Below are 22,317 nucleotides of genomic sequence, written 5' to 3'. Positions count from 1 at the left end.
CTCATGTGAAGTAAACTGCTTCACTTCTGTAAGGTTTGCAGGATTGGGTCCTTCGTGCCCAGCAATTAACTACTGTGGTGCTGGGCAATGTAGAAAAACCCAAGACATGTATTATTGTCTACTGCTTTAGGTTTATTTTCACAGGCTCATTGGATTAGTTTACCAGTCCTGTGCTGTTATTTTAGGCTGGTAATTTACTCACCCCGAGTATATACCGAATTTTAACTGTCAAACGTGTACCTAGACATAGGAGGCGTTGTAAATGTAAGCAGTGTAGACCCACTTCAGGGGAAGCCACACAGTCCACCATTCTCGGGATGTGATCATAGAAACACACTATGAAATAACAGGGAGTAATAATGTCCCTACTCAGGAGGGCCCCTCCCCCCTCCCTTCTTCAATGTTACAGTTGTTTCCTTCTAATAAATTGGTTGAGACTATTATAAATCCCCCCTCCAAATCCCCAGTAATTGCTTTCAAATGTTGGCACCTCTGGAAAACTCTGAGCCTGAGAGGATTAAATGTTTCTTTCCAGAAATAAATGCCCTGATTGCAGCACCTTTTCCTTCAGCTCCCAACAGGGAGCAGCAGCAACTTAACTATCCCCCCCCCAGCCCAGGCAGCAGCTCCAGCTCCACGCCCGCCCTGCCGCAGCGGAGCTAGCCCCGCGCTCACGTCCCAAGGTCACCGCGCTGCCCGGCGCTGAGGCGAGGGCCGCCGGCAGGGCCGCGTGCGCACCCGCGCTGCAGGTGTGGGGCCGGCCCGCCGCTCTCGGGGAGGGCGGGCGCGGTGGGAGTCGCTCCGGTTCGCATCCCCAGGGCGCGGGAGGACAGCGCTCGCTCGCGCATCCCGGGCGCCCTGCCGGGGTCCCGGCCAGCCGGGGGATGGGCTGCGGGCCAGCCCGGCTGCCGCTCTGCCGGTCCCGGGCTGCGCTCCGGCGGCGGCGGCGGCCGGAGGGAGGATGGCGACGGCAGGTTATAAAGGGCTCGCTGCCTCTCCCCGCCCCCTGCGCGGGCTGAGCCGGAGCCGGAGTCGCCCTCCTCCCCCCGCCGGCCTCAGACGGGGGCATGGAGTTGGCGGGAGCCTATAAAAGCCCCTGACGGCGAGCCGGGGCCACCGTCCTGCAGGAGCCGGCCAGGCCAGGAGAACGAGACCATGTCCCATCACTGGGGTTACGCCAGCCACAACGGTGAGCGAGCCGACGCGCCGGGCTCCATCCCCCGGGGGTCCCCGCTGGGCTTCCCCGGCCGGCTCCCGGCTGCTCCGCCGGCACCTGCCGCAGCCACCGCGCGGCTCAGCCTGCGCCGCTGCTCTTTGCCCCTTGGCAGCGCCGGCTCCGCTGAGCGCGGGGCGGTGCGGGGCATGCCCTGCCGCGGAGCCGGGCGGTGCTGCGGCCGGCACGGGGACCGCATTGCCTCTGGCACCGGGAGCCGGCTTGGGGCGCTGTGGAGGTGGAGGGACCGGCCCCAGCGCGATCTACCCCACTGAAGCCCATGGCAGCGCCTCCGGATTTACTGAGCTGAGATCGGAAGCCGGCCCTAGGAGCCCCGATTGCTCTAGTTGGGGGGGGGAATCTGGTGACGTGCGGTCACTGCCCCCCTGGAAGTGCGGTTCCTGGCAGAGGCATTGCCACGCAGGTGCCCGGTCCCAGGGCGTTCCTCCTTCTTCCAGCCCCACGAGCTCTTTCCCCAACCGCTGGACAGTTCAGCCGAGGGTGGCTCTGTCCTTTGCGATGAAGTTTCTCTCATAGATCTGGACTCGTGGGGGAGGCTGGAGCATCTTCTGGTTTCTCCTGACAGCAGTACCGTAGCGGAGCTCTTCAAATCAGATGGGGAGCGGGGGAGAGGTCAGACCTGTGTCCCCTGCACATCCCAACCCCTGCTAAATGCAGTGAGGGGCTGGGCGGGCAATCAGCGCAGGATCGGGCCCTCCTGCGTCCACACCGCATCCGCGTCTCGTGAGTTCTCTCATTTAAGGCGCTTGAGACCAGCGCCTCCCTAACGTGAATGGTCAGTTCTCAGGATCTCCGGGTTTATGTGGCAAGGGCCGGAGGTGGCGAAGACGGGTGCATCGTTAAATATTGATGCAAGAGTTAAAGCAGCAAATGCACTTATAGCATCAACTCCTCTATTGCATTTGTTATAAATTATTTCCACCCTCTGTGTCTTGCCTACATCTTTTTCACGTTGGATTTGTGTGTGCTTTCTCTTGTAGGACCTGCTCATTGGCATGAGAATTTCCCCATTGCCAATGGAGAGCATCAGTCCCCTATTAATATCAACACCCAGTCCGCCCAGTATGACGCTTCTCTGAAGCCTTTGCATGTCCATTATGACCCCTCCACAGCTAAAAACATCGTCAACAATGGGCACTCTTTCAATGTGGAGTTTGACGACTCTGCTGACAAATCAGGTGAGTCCTCGCTTTCAGGTGTTCCTGTAAGGGATTGAAATTGGACAGATTGGGAAGGGGGGAGAGGATTTTAACACTTTCCTCCTTATCTTCTACTAAAACAATGTGGTGAAATCCGGCTCCCGCTGAAGTCAATGGGAGTTTTTACCTCATCGGGTCAGGATTCAACCCATAAAGATTCATTCAGTTCATTTAGGCATCCTTTGCTCTAATTACAAGAAAGTTGATGTTTTATGTACTGTCTTGACCTGTCCTGATCCAAAGGCCACTGAAGTCAAAGGGAATCTTTTCAGTGAATTCAGTAGGATTTGCATCATGCCTCAAATGCACAATAGACAGAAGTAAGGTAATTTATCAGGGATGACAAAGTGTATTTCTCCACCTGAAAAATACTAGCTTTGAGTAATACCTGCTAAATGGTTACAGTAAAAAGGCAGGATGCACTGCAGGAAGAAAAGGACAACAGAATAGCAAAACAACTAAAATTAGCAACTTGAAATGATTTGGAAATAGCCTCTTCAGTTTTATATTTTTGCTGCCAACAATTGCAGTGCAGAAAAAGGGGGCATCTCTCCAGGTCAGTAGTGGAACAGCCAGGAAATGAGTTTGATATTCTCTAATTTAAATCCACATCAGCCCTGGCATTCCCTGACTCTGTGCTTTCTAGATAAAGATAGCAATACATGTAGCATGTTCCCACACAGTTCACTGAGAGCTAGCTATTCTGCGGTATTTCAGGAGCCTGTTCATTGTACTGTACTGACAAGGGCCTGATCCTGAAAACCTCTATACACATGATCTGTCCTTACTCACAGAAGTAGTCCCATTGAAGTGGATGAGAGTATTTGCATGAGTCAGGGCTACTTGTATAAGCAAGGGTTTTGCAGGCTTGCTCCCTAATTGTAATTTCTCAGCTGGCGGGATTTGCAGAAATCACCACCCTTCTGCAATGAATGTGCCTCTATATTTAATTTAGAAAGGGGAAAACAATCCCTCTGTAGAGACAGTAGCTGCCTTCTCTAGACACTGCCTTATTTAACTTGCTTGAGCAAGTGCCCTGTTTTTCCTAAGCAGTTCCTTGGCAATGTCATTTAGGGGATGGTGCTGAAAACAAATTATCAGTGCCTACAATATTTTGTGTGTGTATGAACCTAGGCAGTATTGTAGTTGTTCAAAACTGTAATGAAAACCCAACAACATATTTTCCAACCTGCCTTTAGAGTAAATGGGACTAAATGGATAGCTAAATGTTTCACAAATGTATAGACAAGGATATACAATTCAGTCAGAACATCCATTGTAGCATGAATATCTGTTTTGCTTCAAGAAAAGGAGTACTCTGACTCACACAGTTTTGTAGTGCCCAATTCTGTGCTGAGAACTCTTAAGTCCTGTTGAAGTTGGTTGGAATTGACAGTGCTCAGCACCATGCAGGTTCAAACCTTTAGTGAATTTTAACTATGTCATGAGAAGTGGGAAACACGATGAAATTGCAAAAAGCAGATTTGCTTTTCAGGGCCACATCCTTCTCTGTGTGTGTGTGTGTGTGTGTGTTTGTGTGTGTGTGTGTGTGTGTGAAGGATGTTGTGAAACTTAATTTAAATTCAGTAACTCAGAAACAGAAAACTGCCAGGGTATATAAAAGTTTTCATAAATATCCTTTGGAAGAACAGCTCCTAATGAGAAAAAAAAATAGCACAGAAATTGAATATCTCTATTCTGCGAGAATGATTCACACACAGCTACAGCTTGCAGAGAGTGGGAGGAGGAGGGGATGAGAGTGAAAATACAGTAGCTCTACAACTCATCAAACACTGGACTGGAAAAAAAAAACATTATACAGATATCTGTATACATTCACCTGAGGGTAGATTCTGTACTCTCTGATAGTCTTTTGAAAATCACGGTACATAAAATCTAGCTGGCTGCACACTTAATTGATTAATTTGTATGCATTTAACTAGTTAGCCTAATTTTACAACACAACAAAAGCTGCTTATGACTTGCTTACATTTCATGCACTTCCTATATACAACATTCTGATGCTGAGCTTGATTATTTCTTTACCAAGTTCCTGGTTAAACATAATGTAGCAAGCACAAGGAGAAATTATAAGAATTTATTTTATGTGATGTCCCTTTTTACATTAAAAATTAAGGACCTAATCCTGCAAATACTTATTAAAAGGTGTAGTTCTCACGCCGATGAGAAGTCCCATTTATGTCTGTGGGACTACTTAATGTAGTAAGCACACCATGAAGTAGTAAGTAAGGTCCTGATTTGTGACTAATTTTACGCACAAGTAATTTTATGCAAAGAAGTAGTCTCATTGGCCTAGATCCTACAAGCACTTAAACATGTGCATAGTTTGGCTTGTGTGACTAATCCCATTGAAGTCAACAGCACTACTCTTGTGACTAAGGTTATGCATATACTTAAGTGTTTGCAGGATCAGGGCCTTATTGTTTACAGAATCAGGGCATGTCCCTGAAATTACAGGCAGAGGTTCTAATGTCTTAGTAAAAATAGGTGCAAGAGCAAAAAACGTTTTTGGATAAAATCTTTTGGAATAGCATCATTGTGACCATTATGCATTTCTCTGATTCAGACAATATTTCATGTGGTCATTATTAATAAAATCATTAAAATAAACAGAAATTAGAGATCAGAATATCCAGATACCTGATATAAAACATAGCCCCTAGAAAAGAAAAGGTTCCATATATATTTGTTATATAATGCATTGCATGTGTCTCCTGCATAACTTGTCGAGTGCCTAAACACTAATGCAAAAAAAATGTATTTAAAAATCATCCTTCTCCCTTGCTGAGGCACCAAGGTATTGTGCAGTGTAATAAAAGTCCAAAATAAATGTTTAAATCTCTTCAAAATAAAAACAATTCCATGTGTCTTTTACGAATACTCTATTGTCATAGGGGAAAAAAGTCTTTAGTCTGCTCTTTTAGAAAATTTGCTCTTTAGTAATAACAGAAGCTTATATGTGCATAATTCTTGATTCAATTTCTATTTTCATTATTCCAGTATCCCAAGCATGTTCAGTATTCTAAAAAACTCCTTTGTATAGTAATGGTTTAAGATTTCTAAACTAAATCATGATAGAAAAAGGTATGTGATAGATTCAGAAAATTTAAATTTTTAGAAACCACTAAGTATTGAGAGTAATCTTTTTTTAAAAAATGTTTTATAAAAGCTCTCGGCCCAATCCTGCAGCTCTTGCTTACAAGTGTAGTTCTTCTGAAGTTCTTGGAACTACTGGTAAGAATTAGATGGGCAGGATTAGACCCTGGGCTTTTTAAAGTGTGCCCTTAATATTTTACGGTTACTAGTTCAGCCTTAGAAATCCTGTAAGTAGTGAAATGCCCACAAATCAATAGTGACATTTATTTTACTCAAGCATTTTTCTACTTTGAAAGGCCACGATTTTCCCTTAGTATGGACATTTTATGTATTTTGTTTTGTTTGCAATTTTACGGAAAGCTTTCTGAGACTGTTTGTACCAAGCAGGATACAAACTACTCCAATTATTTTTATCTTCTCTTCATCCACTTTAATTCTTGTGGCTGAATATTTTATTTGGCTTCTCCATGTCTACACATCATTTTGGAGGAAGCAGGAGTGAGCTTCCCAGCCTGGGTCAACAGACTTCTGCCAGCGGGGCTCATGTTAGCACTCTAAAAATAGGTTTGTAGACACTGTTTGAAGTTGCGGCTTGACGTAGGAGCTCAGGCTCTGAAGTTCACCCCACCCCTCCTCAGGCTTCATAGCCCAGGCTGCAACTTCAAAGCGCTGTCCATACAGCTATATAGAAAGTGCTAATGTGATCCCTGCTAACCCGAGTACGTCGACCCAGGATGGGAGGCTTGCTCTCACTTGCTCCAAAATCCTGTATAGACATACTATGTGGTCTTTTAGTAATAGTGAAAGTGTGAGTATTTCCTAGCAGTGGCATTTAAAATGTCTGACACTTTAAATAAGGGCAAATAGTCTCTTTGCTACAAATACCATAGGGCAGTGGTTCCCACACTTGTTCCGCTGCTTGTACAGCGAAAGCCCCTAGCAGGCCGGGCCGGTTTGTTTACCTGCCTCATCTGCAGGTTCGGCCGATCGCGGCTCCCAGTAGCCGCGGTTCTCTGCTCCAGGCCAATGGGAGCTGTTGGAAGCAGCGGCCAGTATGTCCCTCAGCTCACACCGCTTCCAGCAGTTCCCCTTGGCCTGGAGCAGCGAACCCCGGACACTGGGAGCCGTGATCGGGCAAACCTGCGAACGCAGCAAGTAAACAAACTGGCCCGGCCTGCCAGGGGCTTTCCCTGCAAGCAGCGGAACAAGTTTGGGAATCACTGCCATAGGGACTAAATCAAAGACTACAGTGTATCCATTCTGATATCTCAGAAATGCAACTACATCAATGGAACACCTCAAGGTAGTAAGCATTACATGCAGTATTTAGTGTTTGCAGGATCAGGCCCGAAAATATCATAATAAATGCACCTTATTCTTGGGATTTGTCCCTACTGCATTTGTAGCAAAGATGATATCTGCACCTAGTTAAAGTTACAGGCACTTTAAATCCTGTTGTGAGGAAATAGTTACACTTTCACTATTGCTAAATGACCGCAAGAAACAGCGACTAACCAAAGTTGACAACTGACTTGCCTCAGGACAGCTAAAAGTGTCAAGAAAACCTGTAACCTGGTTATAACCTGATTTATATAAACGTTTCTCAGAAATGTTTTCACAATATGCATAGGGCCTTAATTTCAATGGCACTGCTCACAGTAGTGAGCACAATGCTCTATAGCACCTCTCATGCTTATTGAGCTTATATGAAGCAAAGAATCCTGTCAGTAATGAATTTGTTTTATAATCATAATATAAACTGATCTATTTTTTAGCTATAAAGATGATACAATATAATTGGAAAATCTGATTTCAAGTTCTACAGCTAATAGTAAATAGACTGGTAATTTCTCCTTATGGCTAACGCTTTGTTAGTTGTTTCTTTTCTTTTTTTTATAATTGCTTTTAAGATAGAGAAAATATTCTAAGTCAAGCTACAAATTCATGTACATTTGACATTTTTATGGAAATACAATCAATATAAAACCTTAAAGTTACTCTGCCATCCCTGGGAGGTCAACATATAGGGGCAACTTTGACACTAGTACTGCATGGAAGACTCTCCTCAATAATTTTACGCAAGTATATTTTTTTCAGGTGATTCTTTCTATAATGGAAAAGAATGGAGGTACCTGGGGGACCACTCAGATACATTTCTTTAGTTATGACTCAGTGTAAACAGACCAAGGAATATTTGTTATCCTAAGAGAGAGTGTGTGGGCACTCCTTGGTTTGCAGTGAGTTACACTGCAAACTGCGTCGCTGTTGGATTTTTCCATTTCCCACTGCAGCAAGGATCAGTTTAGGGAGGAAACATGCAGGTCTGCAGTCTTCAAGATAAGATGTTCTGAATACAGCCTTTGGCACAGGAGGTCTATTTTTAGGCCCACAAACACTGACAGTATAACATTAGCTATTGCCCAATGTTACATGTCACCATTATATGTCCAGAATACTGAATATTTACATTACTGTATGTCTAAACCAATATTTTGAATCATAAGGGGAACTGACTGAAAAGAACTCCTGTGGCTAAAGAAATGGAGAGGCTAACCTCTGTGCTTCAGGACACACCTGTGCGAGTCAGAACTTTCTCTGTTATCATAGTCCAAGGCAGCTGTTGTGTTATTTCTTTCAGTTATGTTTTAAACCAGGGATCAGTAACTTTTGGCATGCGGCCTGCAAGGGTAAGCCCCCTGGTGGGCCAGGCCGGTTTGCTTACCTGCCGCATCCGCAGGTTCAGCCGATGGCAGCTCCCACTGGGAGGCTGCGGGAAGCGGTGCAGGCCGAGGGATGTGCTGGCTGCCGCTTCCCACAGCCCCCATTGGCTTGGAGCGGCGAACCGCAGCCAGTGGGACCTACGATCGGCCGAACCTGAGGATGCAGCAGGTAAACAAACTGGCCCAGCCCGCCGGGGGCTTACCCTGGTGGGCCACGTGCCAAAGGTTGCCGATCCCTGTTTTAAACTATAAATCTGGCCAGAAATCAGTTTTGGAATGGGCACATAGGGTGCGAGGAAACTCTCCTCACTTCATTCAACTCCCTCCTTAAGAGTTGCTTCTACTGTGTCAACGGAAGAAGTTAGTCAACTAATAATAGCTAAGTTGGGCAGCACTTGTTTTTAAAATATACAGCTAACGAGATGTGTGCCAATCATCCCCATATTCTGTTGGTGAGAGAGACAAGCTTTTGAACTTACACAGAGCTCTTCTTCTTCTTCGTGTAAGCTTGAAAGCTTGTCTCTCTCACCAACAGAAGTTGGTCCAGTAAAAGATATTACCTCACCCACCTTGTCTCTCTAATATCCTGGGACCAACGCGGCTACAACAACACTGCATACAGTCATCTCCGTCTGTTCTGTTTGTCTGATATCACTTTCCTCACCCTCTTTCATTTGTTCATTTACTGGAAGTTGTAAAAGACTTGTAAGCTCTTTGGGGCAAGGGACCCTGCCTTCCTATGTCTCAGTTCATCATCCATCAGATGTCAAGGAAAATAAGCACCTGTTGGTACTATTGTAATATTTTGCAATACACAATACACTTTTTTAGTAACAGTTGCTAGGACTGTTCCATACATCCAGCTGCCAGGAGACAAGACGACATATTGTTACAAATCATCTTCATGCTTATAATATGGCAATTATCAATTCAAGGACAGCTCATACAGGATGAAATTCACCCCATTGCAGAGGGTGCACACAGGGTATGACCATTTAAAACCCATATAAATCGCTTGCTAAGGGATAATGTAGGACTTAAGTGCTGCACTGAGCCTTGTGCCCTGATGAATTTCACCCTTAGAGGCTTGGTGTTCCTGATCTGTTCCCCTCTGATGTTAACAGCAATGCACTTTACTCACTTTTTTATTAATGATTCATAGGGATTTCTGACATATATTATGTTTAATATGCATAAGTTGTATCTGCAAATGGTTTCACTATAGGGAAATTTGTTTAACTGTACCCATTGAAAACAACCTTTTCTGACTCTGTTAGAAGTAGGGTTGCCAATTTTGGTTGGACACATTCCTGGAGGTTTCATCACATGATATAATTTTTAATTAAATTTTAAATTTTAATTCCTGGCAACTCCAGGGCAATCCTGGAGGGTTGGCAACCATAGTTAGAAGCCATTTGGAGAGCCTGATAGAGAAGGTGTGTTTTTGAGAGATAAGATAAAAGAAATGAAACACCTCTCATTATGTGCCATATTTGCACATACTATATATATATATATATATATATATATATATATATATAGGCAGCTTGACAGTGACTGTGACTCACCTGGGCTGAACTTTTCAGTATGGCCTGTGTGTCAACTAGGGACAGCCCACCCCTACTTAAGGACTCAAGATTATCAGGTGAAAATGTTCTTCAGATTTTTCCTTATGCCATGAGTCCATTGTGCATCTGTAGGGAGGTGTGTGTGTACATGTATACACATGGGTGTATGTATGTATGCCTGTCTACACACACACACACACTCTTAATTGCATTAACTACTAATGGCATGAGGAGTACTCTGGTCAGCATGCTCAGGGGGTAGCCTTATATCCTGGACAGGGCAAGCTATCCTTAGCTGACACTCAGGCCATATCTAAAAGTTCAGTTAGGGTGTGTCACCGTCACTGTCACACTGCCAATATACAGTTTGTGCAAATATGGCACATATTGGGAGTGTTTAATTTCTTTTACGTTATCTCCTCAAAACACCTTCTGCCCTCTGGGGCTTCCCAAATGGCTTCTATGAGAGTCAGATGAGGTTGTTTATCAGCAGTAATTGTCACACGGTTTTCTTTTGGTGAAATTTATTGCGGAGGTTTCCCACAACAGCCTTGCATCACAAGGTGAACCCATCCATTCAGAACCATTGGTCCTGCTTTACTCTCTGCTTATTGTGATATATTCTCCTAGGAGGGATGCTTGGGAGAGATAAAATAAAAAGGGAACATCTCCCCAAATGTGACATTCTGTCCTCTGTATTTGCAGCCTTACAGAAAGTATGATTCACCCTGGCTGAACTCTTCAGTATATCAGCTGGGGAAACCCACCCCCTACATAAGTACTCAGAATCCCTGAGCATGCTCTTTAGTGTATTCCCCATCCATTAACAGTACAGTGTGTTCAAACATAGCATGTTTTTAGTAATATTTTATTTATTATATCTCCTCAGCCAAATTGGTGTTCTGTGACTGCTAGGGTTTTCATTTGAGAGGACTCTGAATTAGCACTAAATTCCATAGATTTTGAGCAGTGGACTTCCATCTTGCTTGGATGACTATTTTTTCAGCTATAGGAAAATGTTCCATTTTTACTCATTTCCATTTGAGGAGTATTCCCTTTTTCTGCATTTATTCAGATTAACAAGCCTTAGAATAGTTTATTTCCTACCAATTTGATTTGTGTAAGTGGAGGATTTCATTCAATGTCTGAATTATTTTTTGAAGGAATCTTGCAGTTTAGCCATTTGGATTCTTTCCAAGAAAAGCGTTTCCCTGAATAAGATAAATTAGGGCTTGCTCTTTATAGTGAATACATCCCATCAGTGTTTGGAATCCCAGCAGTAAAGCCACAGTATTCCTGCAAAGCTTCACATAAAGGACCTGACTCTTCTCTAAATAACATCAATGCTACCCACACAGTTTAGGCCAAAGTTGCTAATGCTCTGAAGTAAATATGGGAGTGGTAACTGCTCAGTAAAACTTCTTTTACAGTAGAATAGCCTGGCCCATGTAACTAGATGCCTTTGACTGTGTAGATTTCTCTTAATCAACAAAATGTCCTTTTAGTTCTACACACTCTACGATCTCACCAGGAAATGTGTTAGGGCCAAATCCAGTTTAATGTATTCATGCAAGGAATCCCAGTGACATCAATGGGACTTCTCGCCTTACCCACGTGAATAGAATTTGATCATTAAACTTTCCTACGAGTCAAAGCACTTTTACCTCCTTTGTAAAGTGCTTTGGGATCTATGTAACTGCTCAGGGTATTATTCATCATCATCATCATTACTGATAATAAATCTCAAATCTGCTCAACATTGTCTCAATACAGAAAAAATACAGTGCCCACTTCTAAATTGAAATGAAGTGCCCCAAAATGTATTGTACCTTAACATCTTTCATGTTGTCATTGAATAGAAAAAAAATCACATTTGTAGCCCATCATCATGTAGTCACATGAGCCTTAGCCACAGAACAGGAGTTACTGCTGTATAGAACATGCTGCTTTGAGACAGGAACATGTGACAAAGATTGGCTGTTCCCTTTTTCACCCCACACCCAGCTAGCAATTTTCTCCTGATCACATTTACTTGCGCTTGTGTTGTGTGCCCATGTTTAAACACCTACAGGTTCAGTGGCAGTGGAGTGGAGCTTTTGTGATTGCCAATGGGTTCTGATTTGGGATGTAGGCACCTAACTGCTACTGTGGGTACCTAATTCCTTTTGTGACTCTAGCCCAAAGGGTATATTTTGCCCATTGTACCTAAGTTTTTCAAATCTAATATTATACCTACAAAGCTGTAGCCTTGACAATGGATGCAAAGGTTGTTGTGTATATCTTAAATTGCATTTTCTTGTGGCTAAAGTCTTGAGTCATTCCCTTCACATCATTGTAATTACCCCTGCCCCAGTTGTCAATGGCTATTTTAGTCTGTGCTTGCATATAGTCAAAGTTAGCCAAAACTGAACAGATAGTGGCCTACTGTAATCAATTTACATACTCTCACGCATGCACACACTGGCACAGTCCTGGGTATGGACTGTTTGCAAACAGAGAAAAGCATTTTTATTCCATTGACCTATTTTGTTTGTGATGCATAATCCAGGCACTTTTATGGTAACATATAGCACATTTCTGTCACTTTGCAAGTACAAAATTGGATTTTAGGGTCTATATCATCTTAAATTTTATTCCTAAAATACCTTTGCTTTTCAGATAATACCAGCTTAAACAAAGAATTAGATTGTGAGGCCTAAATGCTCTGCAGAAGAACAATTTGGCCTAAACCTTTCTGTGTTTACCCACACGATTTGCTCCATTAACTTCAATAGGATTACTTATTACCTGTTCGGGCTTGGTGCTGCACATGAAGACAGTTTCCCTGCCCTGAGCATTTTCCAGGCTTAGGGCTTGATCCTGCATCTCACAAGGGTGGGCTGTTCGGAGTCTAAACACAAGGTGAAAATTAATGAGCAGGAAAGGGAATTCAGGGAGCCCAATCCTGCATAATTGAGAGTGCTACTGAGTGCTCTGGTTACACTAGGACTTAGTTACTGTAGTAGCAAGAGTAATACCAAATAGGGGCCTCATTTCCAAACCCGTCTCTCCTCAGACCTGACTCATGTGCCAGTCCTTATTTTACCAATATTTTGGGAGGGACTAATGGAGAAGGGAAGAGGCTTGAGATTTACCTCACTTTAGTGAGGAAGGCTATGCCTAGTGTTTAACCTCATATGTGCCTGTTGCTGGCCTTTACTCATACTTACACTAGAGCACAGCAACATTGGGCTCCCTGCTGTGCACCATGACGTTTGCAGGATTAAGGCCTAAATAGATGGCATAAAATGAAAGGGCAATTTGCATGAGTAAGGCAAACACTTTTAGGCCCTTAAGAGTGCTTTGGTGGAACATTTTCTATATGGCCCTAGAATTCTGGTTATTCATCTTTTTAGAATTTTTTATTATATTGTGACAGAAAAGTTTCTCACAAACCTTTCCTAAATCCAGTCACCTTGTATTATTAGCATGGCTGGTAAATTGCTGATGAATCTCATATATTAAAGCCATTTAAGTTTTTAGATGTCTGGTATAGACTAGGTGCAGCTGTGCCAATACAAGTTTGTAGTGTAGACCTGCCCCTAGAAGCCCAGGGTTCAGTGTTCTGTTTTAGAGTAAGGCTCCATAACAAAGGAGGTGAGGCAAATACTAATGGAGGCTGTTTGGTTTGCAGTGCTGAGGGGCGGAGCGCTTGAGGGAACCTACAGACTGATTCAGTTTCACATTCACTGGGGCTCCTGTGAAGGCCAAGGTTCTGAGCACATTGTGGATGGAGTGCAATATGAAGCCGAGGTAAGACTGGATTTTTTCTTATAGGGGACTGTTCACACTAGGCATTTTTCCTTAAAATTTCCCATCAGCGCTACTCCCCCAGTGGCAGCAGTGCTGTGAGTTCTAGCAGGGTAAGACAACATGATGGTTCAGATGTCGGCTGCTGGTCTACATTAGTGCTCCCAACACAGAAGCAGCACCATACTATAGAATGGTGGGAAATGTTAAGCAAAATCTTGTGTAGATACAGCCTAAAAGTGCTGGATGGTATCAAGCGAGATGTGGTATTCACTGTAAAAGATTTCCATTGCAGCCACTTCATTTCACAGATGTGACAGAAACAAAACAAACAGACGGCTCATGGGAAGCATTGGAAAAAATTCTATTCCCTGTGCATCTGTATATCATAGGTTCCCCATTTTCTTGTCTCTAGTGTTAAAAACCAAAGTGTTTGCTCTGACACGACAAGACTTTTGGTTTCTTAAAGGCTTTATTGTAGTTTTCAAGTCATGATCTGTGGTAGTGAGCGAGCAAGAGGAACTGTGGAGGGGACATACAGCAGTGGGACCTCAAACAGACATTTTGGTTGACCCAGCCAGGGACCCCTATAGGACTGCATGCTAGAGCAGTTGCTGCACTACCCTTTGCTACACTCCCCTGGACCCAGGCTCACCTCTACTCTGCTCCTGGAGCGGAAGGAGGACAAAGCCCTAGATTAACTATCTCACCCCTCTCTGTCCGCTTTGGAAGTCTAGCAGTGGCAGCAGAGGTGGCATTTCCCAATTCTTGCACTAAGGTAGCACAAGGATTGGAATTGTGACTGGCTCTTGCACTGGAGTATAAGAGAAGTAGCTCCTTGCACCCTTTCTTTTCCTATCCCTTGTGCACCCATGCAGGGCCAGTGACAATCTGGTCTGAGAGTTCACCTGCCCTGCTTCTGCTTCTTTTTCACGAGGTACCGAGCATCTTTCAACTTTCTGAAGGTTCTGAGCACCTTGTAGGATTATACAAAGATTATAAAATTCTGCTTGTGGCACCATAATTAGCTGCTGAACTTCCTGTGCAGATAGTTATGATGGCACAGATTGTTATAATTTCAAATGAGGAATAAGCAGCAGGAGCAGATGAGCTTAGAAGAATCAAAATCCTGTCTTCATCTTAATAGCCCTAAAAACAACTAAGAAAACAAAAACAAAAAAGAAGAGCAAACCAACTAGATTGATGCAGAGGTACATTTATTTCCAAACAGAATGTCCTCCAAAGTTTTCCAGGAGCTGTCTTTTTTAAGGCATTACCTTAAAATTTGCAGGCCAAACTCAGCCATAGTGTAAACAAGTATAACTCCCCTAAGTCAATGGAGTTTATTTAGAGCATGTTTAACTCTATATCCTTTAAAAAAAAAAAAAAAAAGGACAGAATACTTCGATTTAAAATTAGGCCAAATCCTGCAGTCCTTGCTTCAGCAAAATTCCCACTGAAGTCAACTGGAGTTTTACCAGAATAAGGACTGCAAGATATGGCCCACACTTGGCATTTAGAAAATGTTTTTGAAAATAAGTATGAGAAGCACTTCTTCTTATAAATATCTATTGCACAAATTTCTACAAGAGACATAAAAGCAAATCAATGATGCAACAATTTCAGAGCTGTATGCAAAACTCTTCAAGTTTCAGCAGTAAAACACAATCTGTGTTAATGTTTTTGGTAAATGGTCATCTATTAGTTGAGATGCTCTGTTAGATGGAAGGTGCTGTTTATAAATGTCTCTTGTCTCCTGGATTCTAGCTTCACCTGGTTCACTGGAACACAAAATATGGTAGATTTGATGAAGCTGTGAAGCATCCTGATGGCTTGACTGTGGTAGGCGTTTTTCTGCAGGTTAGTTGAACAATCACCTTATTATTATAGTAATGTATTGTTTGTACAGCACCTACCATGATGGAGCACCTAGCACTATTGCAATACAAACACAGAACTAAAACATGCCCCCATCCCAACAAGATTACAGTCTAAGGCCTTGTCTACACCCAGAAGTTGTACTGGTTTAGAAATACCGTAGAGTTAAAGAGGTACTTCCCCCCAGAGTTATATTGGTATAAAGGTGCCTATACTCACTAAGTCCTACTGTATGAAAAGCAGTAAGATATATTGGTCTATGGCCCTTTATACCAATATAATTGTGTCCACATTAGGGGTGGTGGTATTGGTATAAGTATGCCATGAAAAAAAATCACATGGTATAAAAACTGTGTAAACCAGGCATAAATAACCTCTATTTTCCCTTTCATTTGTCACTCCTCAATGGCAGGATGTTTTGTGCCACATTAATTACCTTGGCTTAATATAAAGGTTGAGAAATACACAACCAGCTAAAGATGATGATTTGTCTCTACTATGCTCCCTCTATTCTGGTCATGCTGGTTTTGTTGGGAGTTTAACTGTTCATTTCTCAGAAGTCAAATTTAAAGACCAATAATAAATCCACATACCTTAAAAGAAAATCATTTTATTCTGTCCCACAATCCTTGACTTCTGCAGATTAGTCAGCACAAATGGCTTGTGCTGACTGGCAAACTTCATATGCTTTACAATGTGAGGGAACAGCCACTTTCATCATTCAGCATTATGAGAAATCTCTATGAAACTAATTGGTGCTGTGGTGATCTAATTTAAAATGGTGTCTTCAGTTAACTATGGTGGTAAATCTAAGCAAGCACATATGCACCTACTTACTTTCTTTTCATGTGGTTTGCATTATAGGCGGGAAGTGACAGGCCTGAGATACAGAAAGTTATCGATGCACTAGACTCCATTCAAACCAAGGTAGTATATGATCTCTATGCCAACTGACAACAAGCACAGCTGTTTTCTATAGTCTTCTTCTTGAAAAGTGCAAAATTGAAGTTCCTTACTTCTGCTTGCTATATGCAAGTACTACAGTAGAACAGCTCTCCATGTCATCAGCACTGACACCTTTGTAATCCCTACCCTGACGAGAGCTCAAATGCTTTTTTTTAAATTAGGCTAATAAAAGATATACAGCATTGTAGGTCATCAGCAATCGGAAAGGATTTATGTAAATAATGTTTTCATACCATTATGATCGTGTGCTTCTGGCTTTCAGTTGCAGTGGAGTCCATAGTTGTTATGCTGGACTAGGTTCATGCCTGGTGTAAATCAGATGAGTTACACTAATGACTGAAGTCGATGAGTTTGGCCATTAACGAACCAGACCCACAAATTTTTATATTTGCTCTGTCTCTTTTGCCATCTATGCATGGGATATAGATTGTGGATGTTTTTAGAGGAAGAGACAGTAACTTTAGACATTTGAAACAAGGATGGAGGGCTTGATCCTGGAAGGTGCTAAGCAACTTTAACCCCAACAGTTTTCAGCAAATTGTAGGAGGGTCTCAGTACTGTTCAGAATTAGCATCCATCTCTCTCTCTCTCTCTCTTTCTAAAGCAGCGGACACACTTGGCAAGAAATATCAAACCTCCCTTAACTAGCTCCACCAATGCAAGCAAGGTGTGTATTTTCCAACTAGTCTTACACCACAGTTTTAACAGGCCGTTCTATCTTCTTAGGGCAAGCAAGCTTCCTTCACAAACTATGATCCCAAGAATCTGCTTCCCACATCCCTGGATTACTGGACTTACCAAGGTTCGCTGACCACTCCCCCTCTACTTGAATGCGTTATCTGGCATGTTCTGAGAGAACCCATCAGTGTCAGTCCAGAACAGGTAAATCTTCAGTAGCTAAAGGTCATTTTTCTATATGAAAATACTCTCATTCGCCTTCGTTTAGACTTCAGTGGGATCTTCTGCTGAAGCTGCAGTTTACATTACTGGAACAGAATAGAGTCCGATTGCAAAGCTTTGTGAAAGAGAAGATAGCATCATGAATCATTGGTTCAATATGCATATCTGAAATGTTTTTTTTCTCCTTCTCTGGTAACTGTGTTCATATGTGTGTTGAAGTGGACTTTGCTGCTACTCAGGACAGGAGTCAAGAAGAAATGCCATTGCTTGGAATGCAGAAAATTTGCAGCTTCCAGAAGTTTGCATTTTATCTCAAGAAACTCTTTTATTGTGCAGCCTGATGACACTGGCAAATGCTCTCAGAGTAGAGCACTGACAAGTTGAGTGTCTCTGGGCATTAGTTCTGTGCACCATTCCTTAATGAAATTGTGTAGATTCAAGTTTCATCCTCAGGGCTGCAGTGGTTTAGCTAAGAAGATAAAAATAGGACCCTTGAGTCTATAAATATAAGCCATATTTGAAGGGCTTTAGTTTACCCTCACAGGCTTACATCAATTTTACCAATGGCTATTGCTCTAACAATAAATCAAATAATTGTGTTTCTTTATTGACTTGAGATGAAAAGAAGCTGTGATCTGGTGCTGGGCATAATTTAATAAAAGTGCAGGGGAAAGGAAGAGGATGAACTATGGGAAATGTTCATTAAACTACAGTATCTATTACTACTAATAAGAGGCTTTGGAGTGAGTCTTAGCTTGACGTCTGTGTTTAAAGCCACAGGAACTATTACTGATGATCAAGGGGACATGAATGTAGCTTTACAACATGGGAGAGAGGAGAGGGGAAATACTCAAAATAAATGAGTATTTTTCCCTTATGAAAGCCATCCTCCATCTCTTCCCATCCACAAATCCATTTATCACATTGCACCTTTCAAAACCAACTACTCAAGACCAAAGCTGCACATATCATGTATTTTGTCATTCCTAAATGCTGAACAAATCAAGAAACCATAAAACAGCTTGGGGAAAAAAGGAAATCCTAAAATTTAGCATCTGTTGGGAATGTTTTCACTGGACTTCAATTCACAATTGGCAACTGTTTTTTTCTAAAGATAGGCAGATTTTGAATATTTGTCAGGAGGAGGAGGTTTAGGATAGCAAATCCATAAGAATTGCTATACTGAATTACTGATTATTGGAACACGTAGGGTTGCAGCATTCTGAGCTATGTACCATGTCTCTCAGAGAAGTTAAAAGCCTCTCGTAAGGCAGCTCTTTGCCAATCAGAGCGTAGCATGATTTTATGTCTACAGAACCATTCTGTACAAATGCTGCAGCCCCCTCGCATCCTTCTGTCAGCAATTTCTATTGCTGTGTGTTTTCAGACATGGTGTCCCGAATCAGTTAATTAAAATGAGGACTATTTCTAACCTGCTGGTCACTTGCATTGAATTATATTTGTCTGACCTTTGTCACACATGAGAAAGCAGCATGAATAGCTGAGTACCTGTGACAAATCCACATGGTGTCCTGGAGGGCTGGGTTTTGCAGTTAGTTCTGAATTAGCTGAAGTATGTGTAAAAATCACACATAGTCAGATAGCTCCCTATGGACCACATCTAAAGAGTCTCCTGTGTGTTGATTATTCTAGCAGGTACCTCAAAGGTGGCAGAGCAAGACTTGTTTTTAATGGAAGTACATGAATAAACACTGTGTAGGGTAAATGTCCTACTGCTTGGGAAACCGCACATTTACTTCAGATATTTCAGGGCCTGGCTGTCCCAAGGGACCTTTGGAACAGAAGAGTATTATGGCACAATTATACACAGAGATGGTTCTATTTTAGAGGGCTATGAAATTGCAGATCATGCTTTAGGATAGACCGTCACATTCTTACTATACATTCCCATGAAAATTGAGATCTATTCTCTTCTCATACCAGTTTAACCCCAGGATAGCTTCACTGACTTCTGTTGAAGTAATTGCTGAATTACACCAGTATGAGAAAGGGATCAAGTAAATGTTATTTAAAAAATCAAACTGTCAAAAGAGTTTCAGCTTTCAAAATAGCCAAGTGTTCAATTAATCTATAGACCTGGAACAAACACAGAGCCAGCTCTGGCCCCTTTGTGAAGTTCCTGTGATTCAAAAGTTCCATAAAACTATACCACTCTTTCCCAGCTCTACCAGCACAGATGGCATGTCGATGGCCAAAAAGAATGTGTCAGGGGCAGGAAAGGGTTTGGGTGAAACACCTTGCACTGAGTTCCTTGGCCAGCAAAACAAAGAGGGGGGTGATCACTTAGATATCTTTAAGCCACCTTTCCCAATACCCTAAGAGTTGTACTGTCTCTGGCTCACAGTATATACCGTAAATAGGTTGCCGGAGGCATGAGGATGCATCTGAAGGTTAATGTTGATCCTTTCTTTTTTCTCCAGCTGTGCAAACTCCGTGGCCTTTGCTTCAGTGCTGAGAATGAGACCCCATGCCATATGATGGACAACTGGCGTCCATGCCAGCCTCTGAAGGGCAGAGAAGTTAGAGCATCATTCCAATGAGCTAAGCACTGAGCTCATAAGAAATTGCTGTGTTTGTGAGGGAGGAGTCCTTTCTGCTAAGCACAAATCAAACCTTTGCTAGCTGTGCACTGGCAACATTTCTTCTCCTAGATCTCTCGCTTCTTCCATTCAGCATCTGAAGTTCTGGCTAATGAAATGTGAAAGACCCTAGATCAAGAGAAAAAAAGGTCTTAAGGTGTGGGGAGAGGGGAAATCTGTGTGGTGTTTGATAATTGCTGTGACTGACACTTTGACTGTTTGGCAAAGCGCATAATGACCGCAAAATAAGCCATTTTAAGTAACCTCATCTACAGGTGATAGTACATATAACTAACTGTACTCAGTAATGTGAAGCTTTTTGGAAGCACAGGAATACAGAATAATTTGGACATTTTAAATGTGATTTAAGAGATTAAGTTGTGTCAACATAGGCAGTGAAAAGCAAATTAATAATTATTAAATGTCTTAGATTTTAAGAAATTGAAGTGTAAATATTTTTTAAATTTTACATTTTTAGCCATGGTATCATCAACCTCAATTACGTCTTAATGTTAGTGTGTTTTTTTAAATTACAAAATGTCTTAAATTAAATATTTATAAAACTAATTCCCATAGATATAATACAAAGTAACTTTCCATTAAAATATGTCATAATTTAAAGAAGAAATGAATATGTATTTTAGATAAATTCTCTAATAAAAAAACCTCTATAATTATAGTTCTGTTTCCAGACTATTATTCAATCCAGGAAAATGGGACAGGGAGTTTTCTGCATTCATGTGTGTATATTATATAATTAGACACATAGTACTATAATAAATATTAATTAGAAACATAGAATACACAGGGACCAGTCTCACAGGTTTTGTCGCAGAGTTCAAGGAAACAGAAGCTGAAATGTGAACCAGTTTTGGTAACAGGATGATTGCCTTACAGAGTCCCTGGTAGCAAAAGGAAGGCAACTATCTTTAACATAGAGTATTAGCCTTAAGCAACCGCCCTTGAGGATCAGCAAAACTACTTGCATAATGGAGCTGCTCCTTAACAAAAAGGAGAACAAAATCATACTGAAGACCAAGTTAGGTTCTGAAGGCCATAGGTAGGCCACTGTTTAAATGGATTGATTTTCAGGAGTCCTGCACTTAGGACGGAAGAATCCCATGCACTGCTACAGACTAGGGACCGAATGGCCAGGCAGCAGTTCTGCAGAAAAGGACCTAGGGGTTACAGTGGACGAGAAGCTGGATATGAGTCAACAGTGTGCCCTTGTTGCCAAGCAGGCTAATGGCATTTTGGGCTGTAGAAGTCGGGGCATTTCCAGCAGATGGAGGGATGTGATCATTCCCCTCTATTTGACACTGGTGAGGCCTCATCTGGAGTACTGTGTCCAGTTTGGGACCCCACACTACAAGAAGGATGTGGAAAAATTGGAAAGAGTCCAGCGGAGGGCAACAAAACTGATCAGGGGGCTGGGGCACATGTCTTGCGAGGAGAAGCTGAGGGAAGTGGGATTGTTTAGTCTACAGAAGAGAAGAATGAGGGGGGATTTGATAGCTGCTTTTAACTACCTGAAACAGGGTTCCAAAGATGATGGATCTAGACTGTTCTCCGTGGTAGCAGATGAGAGAACAAGGAGTAATGGTCTCAAGTTGCAGTGGGGGAGGTTTAGGTTGGATGTTAGAAAAAACTTTTTCACTAGGAGGGTGGTGAAGCACTGGAATGGGTTACCTAGGGAGGTGGTGGAATCTCCTTCCTTGGAGGTTTTCAAGATCAGGCTTGACAAAGCCCTGGCTGGGATGATTTAGTTGGGGATTGGTCCTGCTTTGAGCAGGGGGTTGGACTAGATGACCTCCTGAGGTCCCTTCCAACCCTGATATTCTATGATTCTGTGAGTGCTGAGCACCCAGCAGCTTCCATTGACCGCCCCGAGCCTACATCAGCTGACCCTTGGTGTTTTTATTAAAACATGTGGAACAGATTCAAAGACGATGCTGAAGCTGGGGGTGCTGTAACAATGTACATAGTGGGGGTGCTGAAAGCCACTGAACCAAACTGTAAACCCTGTCTATGATGGAAACCACTTCAAGCCAGGGGTTGCAGCAGCACTCCTAGTTCCAGCATCTGTGGCTGACGCTGAATGTGAAGACAACACACAGGCTCCATCAGGTACAGAAGGTGACTGCCTGCCTTCTCAGGCCTTGTGCTCAAGTCCTTCTCCCGGCTCCCAGTCAGCTTCTGATACCAGCTTAAATCTCTGGTTCTAATTTTTAAAGTCCCAGCTATATTACATACCAAATTTTGATCACTGAATCGCTGAGACAGTTGTGGTCCTATGGGTCAATGCAAAGCTGAAACCGCAGGGTGAAGTGTGTGCAAACTGTGGAT

General features: G+C 42.6%; 1 protein-coding gene across 1 annotated transcript; it reads left to right on the top strand.

Annotated features, from left to right (window-relative positions):
• The first annotated feature begins 1,011 nt into the window (after positions 1-1,011).
• Positions 1,012-20,442, top strand: LOC311517267 (carbonic anhydrase 2-like). The gene is made up of 7 exons (XM_084621986.1): positions 1,012-1,189; positions 2,215-2,412; positions 13,512-13,630; positions 15,395-15,487; positions 16,370-16,432; positions 17,198-17,353; positions 19,813-20,442. The coding sequence occupies exons 1-7, from the start codon at positions 1,156-1,158 to the stop codon at positions 19,930-19,932; spliced, it is 783 nt and encodes a 260-aa protein (XP_084478112.1). The 5' UTR covers positions 1,012-1,155; the 3' UTR covers positions 19,933-20,442.
• Positions 20,443-22,317: the final 1,875 nt, after the last annotated feature.

The sequence above is a fragment of the Lepidochelys olivacea genome (assembly GCF_965140295.1).
Source record: "Lepidochelys olivacea isolate rLepOli2 genome assembly, chromosome: 2".
NCBI classification, from domain to species: Eukaryota; Metazoa; Chordata; order Testudines; family Cheloniidae; genus Lepidochelys; species Lepidochelys olivacea.
Note: the sequence above shows the minus strand (reverse complement) of the source record. Positions and strands in the feature narration are given on the sequence as shown.

What these genes read in the sequence shown, in the direction of transcription:
- LOC311517267 (XM_084621986.1), top strand. Translation starts at nt 1,156, where the DNA reads ATGTCCCATCACTGGGGTTACGCCAGCCACAACG. An exon ending in CGACTCTGCTGACAAATCAG is followed by an intron (nt 2,413 to 13,511) that starts GTGAGTCCTCGC and finishes TTTGGTTTGCAG; the next exon opens with TGCTGAGGGGCGGAGCGCTT. An exon ending in GAGTGCAATATGAAGCCGAG is followed by an intron (nt 13,631 to 15,394) that starts GTAAGACTGGAT and finishes CCTGGATTCTAG; the next exon opens with CTTCACCTGGTTCACTGGAA.